At 49.6% G+C, this 7,929-nt stretch overlaps 1 protein-coding gene across 10 annotated transcripts in view; it reads left to right on the plus strand.

Annotated features, from left to right (window-relative positions):
* The window catches only part of WASHC1 (WASH complex subunit 1), a 64,499-nt gene extending 56,576 nt beyond the window's left edge, over positions 1-7,923 (plus strand). For all 10 annotated transcript variants that reach the window (XM_006027747.3, XM_025209036.1, XM_025209035.1 and 7 more), the window contains 7 exons: positions 111-247; positions 1,063-1,198; positions 2,346-2,550; positions 3,227-3,397; positions 3,685-3,843; positions 4,660-4,728; positions 5,454-7,923. In XM_006027747.3, coding sequence (XP_006027809.1) covers positions 111-247; positions 1,063-1,198; positions 2,346-2,550; positions 3,227-3,397; positions 3,685-3,843; positions 4,660-4,728; positions 5,454-5,602 — 1,026 coding nt within the window. In that variant the 3' untranslated portion in view covers positions 5,603-7,923. The remainder of the gene's footprint in view (positions 1-110; positions 248-1,062; positions 1,199-2,345; positions 2,551-3,226; positions 3,398-3,684; positions 3,844-4,659; positions 4,729-5,453) is intronic.
* The last annotated feature ends 6 nt before the right edge of the window (positions 7,924-7,929 follow it).

The following is a 7,929-nucleotide window of genomic DNA, read 5'->3' on the forward strand; positions in this document are numbered from 1 at the left end:
GAGTTCTGGGGGTGGCCAGCAGTGACTTGAAATGACAGCCACAGCATGTGGCTTGGGGGCTGAGCCATTCCAGGGTCATGCTTTGCCAACTGGTCTCTGTCCTTTTTCAGGAGAAGCTGAAGTACTTCCCAGTGTGTGCAAGCACCACAGTGCACCAGGAGGATGATGCAGAAGAAGGCCTTGGCAGCCTCCCCAGGAACATCAGCTCCCTTAGCTCCCTGCTGCTGTTCAACACCACGGAAAACCTGTGAGTATCCATGCCACATGTGGCAGTGTGGCAGCTGCTGCTCTGGGATGTTCTCATCCCAGGGGGTCACTGATCACATGCTGCTCTGAAAAGGAAGTGTTTGCTACTGTCATCTTCTGACCAGTCACCTGGCCCCTATATTCAGCTCCCCTGACTTTTCTGCCTTCAGATTGTACTGAGCCTTTTCCGTCCTTTTATTCTGTTGGCGTCATTGTTTGTTCTCTTGTTCTTTGTTTCACTAGCTCTCCAGCTACATCCCCATCTCCCTCTAAGCTCACTGAATGGACAGAGTCACACCCTTGCAATCCCTTCCCTGTTTCTCCCTGATGCCTTCTTCTGGCCAAGTCTAAGGGTCTCTGCTGGATGCCCGTCCTTTGATCTCTCTGCTGCTTTCAGCAGTCATTCCTTTCTCCTGATTGCTCCTCTCCTCCTTACATTTTTTGATATTTTTTTTTCCTGTCCCGCTTTTCTTCCTGCCTTTCAAACAGTGTTTCCAGCAGATGCTGATGCCCTGCTCCAGATACTGCTATACCCACCATCCTCATGCCACAAATGGGGAGAGAAACTTGTGGGGGGTTCTGGCAGTAGTGATAGGATACAGAGTCTGCAGCCCTGGTGGGGAAATGCCGCCTCCTGGCAGTGGAGGCGAAGGAGAAGTGGGCTCAAGCACTGGGTGTGACTGGGTGTGGTGTTTAATTGATTTCAAACATGATAAAGCCAATCTCTACCAAAGCCTTGTCCCAGCTTCTGGGCTGAAGGACTTCATTTGGTTCTTGCCTTTGAGCTGAAATCGCTAGGATTTTCTCCATTCCCAGGTATAAGAAGTATGTCTTCCTGGACCCTCTGGCAGGAGCGGTGACCAAGACCCATGTTGCTCTGGAAACTGAAATGGAGGAGAAGCTCTTTGATGCACCTCTGTCTATTACCAAAAGAGGGCAGTTGGATCAACAGGTGAGATGCAGAGAGAGGGAGTTACAAAAGCAGAAACTGGTGCAGGAATGACCCAGATGGCAGATCTCGAAGGTTGGGAGGTTCCTGGTGGACAGTGGAACATTTTGTTCGCCTTAATAACCTCACTCAGATGTCAATGTGTAAAGACCTTGCTGGTCTTGATTGATGACACAACACAATTAATCCTTGAAGGCTGTGTCTACAGGCTCTAGATCAGTGGTTCTCAAACTTTTTAGGCTCAAGGCAGCATCCCTTGGAAAGTGTCAGCTCTTAGTTTCACTCAATATTTGACTACAGAAAAAAAATAGAGCAATGCTTCTATTGCAGAGAGCTCAGAAAGACCATAACAGGTCAGAATGGTTTTACTACTATGGATTCCTATTTGAAATTTCTGAGATTACCCTAATGATCATGTTTGCACATCTCAGAGTGATAACATTCAATGGCACCCCTAAAAGGGTCTCAAAGCACCCCAGGGTGCCATGGCACCCTGGTTGAGAATTACTGCTCCAGATTGTGTGGGGGTAGAGCAGTGTACAGTGTCTCTGTACCTTTTCCCATATTACATCTCCTGCACTTGCCTGTCTCCTCTCAGCCTGACCTGTGGAAGGGTTTGGTTAGTAGGCATGGTAAAGAAGCACCATTTTTCTACAGGACAGATGCCAGTGGTGGTCATGGAGTTTGGTGGTTTTGATTGTACCCACGAATAGGACAGGACTTTGGCTGTTGTGGGTCATCATTTCATGAGCTGGCTAGTCATCAGTCTACTAGGCTAGGCAGGATCAGAATCTCTAGTATAAACAATGAATATGGGGGATCAAGAGCCCTTGGTGTGGTGGAAGGGAACCCACAAGCCTTTCTTCAGGTCCTTGTCCACCAGAAGGAAGCCCAGAAGGGCACAAGCCCACTTTTCCTCTGCAGACATTCTTCAGTAGAGAAGCCCAGTGTCACCTTAGGGTGGACGTGTAGCTATGTGAATGGATAAAGTGCTGGTGTGCCCAGCGGTAGGGCTTCGGTGAAAATGAGATTTGCCAAAACAGCTCTACAGCCCCTGGCAGCTCTGCATGCTGAGTCCCTCGTGTCAGTCACTGGCCTCCTTAAGGGAAGAGCGACTCTAGCTACCCAGCTCTTACCCTGTGTCTTTCAGGTAGCTGAAAATTACTTCTATGTCCCTGATCTGGGGCAAGTGCCTGAGATAGATGTGCCTTCCTACCTGCCTGATCTGCCCGGCATTGCAGCTGATCTCATGTACAGTGCAGACCTGGGGCCTGGCATCGCACCCTCAGCCCCCAGCAGCGCAATCCCAGAGCTACCCACCTTCAGTACAGAGTCAGCAGGGGCTTTCCAGCCAGGTATTTGTGCTCCTTTATCCCGGAGTGTGTCTGGGGGGGACCTGGGGGGGCACAGGGATGCGGAGATAGAGGGGACTTGCAGAGTTCTCAGTGGAAAGGAGCAACGAGCAAATTGGGGATAGGAACGTACCTCAGGCCTCAGTACAAGCTCTGGAAGAGGGCACTGACTTCTTTCTAGTACTGCACTGTGGGGAAGAACTGGAGTCCCTTGTTAAAGAGGCTCCAGCTGGATTTAGCTGCAAGGGTTTTTGACTTCCCTATGCAACATCAAGTGTTTGGGCCAAGCCCTGTGATTTGCTCACCAAGGCTGAGCAGGCCTCCTTGCCTTTAACTGCATGGCCTGATGCACAGAATAGTAGCCCAGTTTTCTGGCACTGTCGGCACGGGAGGTGCTTGCAGGGGCTTGTGTTTCACCAGAACCTGAGGTTGGTCTTGCTGAGAAACTCTGTGCTCTGCTCACTGAGAACAGCAGACATGGAAATGGCTGGTCTTGGCTTTCCCCATTGCAAGAATAGAACTGATCCTGCCTAATCTTGGCAGAGGGCATTCATTTGCCCTTCCAAATGCTGAGGATTGTTACTCTTGTTACCACCAAGCTCTGTGGTGTGAGGAGGACTCAGACTGTGGGCAGTGAATTAAGGGTTGAATGTCCCTTTGTGACTCTTTGTCTTTTCAGGTCTCCCGGATGGTGTGCTTATGCCCCCACCCCCGCCTCCTCCCCCGCCTCCTCCCCCACCTCCGGTTATGCCAGCTACTGCACCCCCTCCGCCTCCTCTGCCCCAGCCTGCAGCCCTTTCCAAATCACCCAAGGCAGCAAATGAGGAAAGCAGCAGTGCAGTGCCTGCAGGTAAGGAGAGAGGCATCTGGGACAAATTTTCCTGTGGTTTTCCCTGGCTAGGAGTTTCTCTCTTCAGTTCCTCATTCTGTAAACAGGAGATGCTGCTCCATACAGGCATGGGCTACCTGCAGCCTGTGGCTTAGTCCAAACAGCCCCAAAAGAGCAGGCTGAGTTGCACGTTGCAGCTGATGGAGGATAGTTTCTGACCAGCTTGGGATCAGAAGCCCTGGGCTCTTATGACATGGGTGGCATCCATTCCTGTAGTCAGACACCTTCTTCTCTTCCTCTTGCTGCAGCTGCAGTCCAGGGGGCTCCAAAGGAAGTTGTGAACCCTTCAACTGGCCGAGCCACTCTTCTGGAGTCCATCCGTCAGGCTGGGGGCATTGGAAAAGCCAATCTACGGAGTGTCAAGGAGAGAAAGCTGGAGAAGAAGAAGCAGAAGGAGCAAGAGCAAGGTACCTGGGTGCCTGCACATGGGTAGGGGCCCTCGCTTCCCCTCCCCAGGTAGATATTCATGGAGGCATCAGGGGTACAAAAGTGAAAGGAACCTCTGCAAACACTGAGACAAAAGCCATGTGCCAGGTATCCCATGCTCCCAATAGCCTGTAGGAACTCAAAGCAGAGGGACTGCAGCTCTCGGGAGTCTGTTTTACATTTGGATGCAGCTCTGTGAACTTGTTAACCCCTCGCTTGTAGAAGTGCATTAGAGCTCCAGAGTGGGGATTCTCCCTTTGACAGCAGCAGTTGAAGAGTTTCACATGAACTTCCATTGAAGGTAGTTCAGGGCTGGCTGCCTCAGGAGGCTAGTAGAGGTGCTAAGACATGAGAGGGTTGTGTTCAGTGGACTGACTTGCTCCAGTTCCAGCCAACCTGCTCAAATACTAGCATTTTCTTCCCTTTGAGCTGCTCCACGCTGGTTTTCCTGGAAGGGCTGGGGTGCTGAGACCTTGTACCCTGACTGAAACGAGGGGCAAAGATTTCATCTGAAAGCAGTACTGCTAATGGCAGGATCCCAGTGCAAGGTTAGTCCTGGTCTTTATCATGTCCTGCTATTCTGCCAGGCAGCTCAAATGTACCCTACAGCACCATACTATATTCCAGTTCACTGGATGAGGCAGATAAAGGGTGGGAGACTCTGATCCAGGCAGAGGACATCATGTGCAAGCTTTATAACTTGCCATTAGTCCCTTAGACATAGCACGTACCAGAAGTAGCAGAGCAAGGGTTCAGTCTCCCTAGCCTCATCCATGGGGTTTTTTGCTCTGTTTCAGTGAGAGCTACGGGTCAAGGTGGGGACTTGATGTCAGACCTCTTCAACAAACTGGTGCTGAGGCGAAAAGGTACTGTACCATGGGAGAAGGGGGGGGGGGGGGGAAATGGTATTTTTCCTACCTCTGGAAAGGGGCAATGGGCTGATTTCACTAGTCTTAATGCAGCAGCAATGACTGAGTGGCTACTGTAGCAGTTAAAATGGAGGGATGACTTAGTACTTAGTTCAGCTGGCCATTTAGATGAATGTTTTTGTGCCAATCAGTGCGTCTGTGGGCCAGACTGCGGGGAGGGGGTTGCTTTAGCAGAGCACAGGGAAATGTACTGTTTCTGACTGCAGTGTTTCCCCTACATCAGGCTGCTGCTGCTGCAGTGGGATGCTGTGGTGTGTGTTAGGTCTGAGCATTGGTTGCATAGATTGTATTGAACACTCAAAGGGGGAGCACTGCTGTCCCTGCTCTTTACAAAAAGGAGGGGCTGAGCAGAGGGTTTAAGGTCTCTCCAGGAGAGGACTCTAATATAGGAGGAAGCATTTTGGAGTTGCCTGTTCCTAGAGCTGGGGCTGTTCTGCAAATTGCAGGCAAGAACTGCCACTTCACCCAGGGGCTTGCTAAATGAGTCTATCTGCTCCAGCACAGCTGGGTTAATTTTGTTTGCACTTCTGTTCACCTGGGTCACTCAGGTGATGAGGCAGCAGTAGTTCTGTGTACTACAGGGTACAGAGATGCTCTGGCTCTCATCCTCTTAGCTCAGTTAAACCTCTTGTGTCACTTATGTTGCTGTTCCTCCTCCCCAGGCATTTCAGGTAAGGGGCCAGCAGCTGCAGGTAATGCTGATGCTCCAGGGGGCCCTGCCGGTGCCTTTGCACGTGTGTCGGACACGATACCACCCCTCCCACCCCCACAGCAGCCTCCTGGTGAGGATGAAGATGACTGGGAGTCATAAATGGTGCCAGCCTCAGGCCCTGGATTGATTTCCCGTTACTCGTCAGTGAATCCGCCACTGCTGAGCTAAGCACCTCAGATGGACCAGCTTGTGGAAATATCCTCTGGAGGGTGGGCACTGGATTGGCAGAGGGACCCTGTCATTTCTTCTTAGTTCCTGCTGTTCCAGCTCATCTCTAACCCTTGCTGAATATAGTTATCAATGAGTGTTACTTCTGCTGTTTGCGTTCCCCACCCCAAATCATACATTTGATCTCAGCCATTGCTGCTGCTCAATAAACCCTGCTGTAGCTTGAGGGCTGTCGTGCTGCTGATGCTCAAGAAGCAGAATGAGCATCTCTCCCTATTAAGGGGCCTTCAGTCTTTCTGAATGTGATACATGCCAATTTGCTGCAAGAGCTGTGCTTGCAAAACAGCCCTTGCCTCTCCGTGCCCCTTGCTGACAGCTGATTGTTTGCCTGGATGCTCTTGCGTGCGAGTTCTGGGAATAGATGGGAATGTGTGGGATTTGAAACCACCCAGTCCTAAAGTGGGTCAAATAGAAAGCAGCAGCACTGAAGTAGCTACTATGAAACCAACTAACTGCAGTGGAGCTATGGCTGTTCTTTCTTATTAGTACAAATGGTTTCTACATGCATCATACCATAACTCCAGGAACAAATGCACAGCAGCCTCTTCTCCATCCTACTTGAGGAGATGAGTGGAGTGCTCATAATTAATATCTCCAGGGAAAGCCCAGCTGTCCACCATTAGTCTCTGGCAGAGCTAGTGAACAGCATGCATTTTCTAGACTAGTCTAGCCAAGGCAGAGACTGGAGGTGCTAAGTGGGCCAGGTACTGTACACCTGAGGGTTTTCTCAGAGCTTAGGCAAGAGCCTGAAAGCTGGACTAGGGGTAGAAAAGGATGAAGCAGCTACAGCAAAGTGTCTACAGATAACTTTTAATAAGCAGCTGTTTCTCCCCCTGGGGCTAGTTAGATGGGACCTAGAGTTCCTCACAGTACTGGCTCATTGTCTAATCTTCACTTTGTGCCCACTTCAGAGCTGGGTTTGCCTGAACACTGTGCTGTAGGAGAAGGTAGAGTCCAGCTCCAGAAAAACCAAGCATATAAAAAGATTTAATACACTTGTGTAAGCCTGAAGAAGGGGGTATTCTCTTTCTCTCTATAGAAGGGCAAGAGTAGTGCAAGGGCTTCCTCACCTCTGAACTCTTCTGTGAGCTACAGGATGACAGGTGTGGGTTTTCTTAGCCGCAACCCTCTGTACTGCCTCTGACTGTTCATAACAAAGCTAAGAGGGGGCAGCCCCTTCCTTTTCTCTTCATTTATTCTGGTGTGCAAATACAGAAAGGGGTTTAAACTAAATTTACCCTCTCTTCTTTGTCATGTTTGAGCTACCCTTTCTCATCTATAAGCTGCATGAATGTGGTTTGCAGGAAAGGCAGAGGTAAAGTTGAACAGCTGGAGGGGCTGCTTGCAGAGAAAGTAGTGTGATCAAAGGAAAACAAAATAAATGATGCAGTGTTTTCTGACTGCCTGATGTACTCAGTCCATAAAGCAGAGCTCACTTACTCCCTTGTGGAATAGCGAGGCAGGCCTAGAGCTATGCTTCGGCTCTACACTTTGTCCACACTAGCTTGAAGGTACTGTACTCAGACGGTGAGCGCTTTACACCTACCCTGCAAGAGCAAAGTGACGATGGCTAGCTGTGACTAAACAATTGTGTAATCTAGAAAAGATGCTCCTTCAGCTAGCAAACAATGCAGTAGAGCCAGGTGCCAGCCATGCTTGGACTTTTTTAGGTTCCAGGATTTCTAACCACTCTCCGTTTCAACATTAGCATATGCAGAATGATTTGGAGCCAGAACTCTAGCTTTCTAGTTGTGCCCTTTAGTAATAAGGGCCCAGTCTTTCCAGTTCCCCACCTCCCTTTACTCTCCGTAACAGCTGAGGGCTCTATCAAGGCTCAGCATTATTAACAGTGATACCAGAGAATGTTGCTTTTCTCTAGGATTCATTAAAAGCAGTTCCTCTAGGGATAAAGCTAATAGTCAAAAGTGCTTAAAAAGCAGAGATGGCAAAGTTATTTTCTTGCTGTTCAGTTGCTCAGTGTCCCTTGTCGATTATAAACGTGCAGCTGTATGCAACTTCCCGTCATAAGCTGCTAAGTTACACACTGCATTCACCAGCATAAGCACCTATGAGTGGACTGGTTAGCTAGTTACATACTCTCTCAAGCCCCTCTCCTGGTCACTAGCAGGACCTCCACATTTCATGTAAAGTGTATCTTTACTCTTCCCCAACCTCAGTGCTGGAAAGAGGAGGGGGTA

This window comes from Alligator sinensis, unplaced genomic scaffold, assembly GCF_000455745.1.
Source record: "Alligator sinensis unplaced genomic scaffold, ASM45574v1 scaffold659_1, whole genome shotgun sequence".
Classification (NCBI taxonomy): Eukaryota; Metazoa; Chordata; order Crocodylia; family Alligatoridae; genus Alligator; species Alligator sinensis.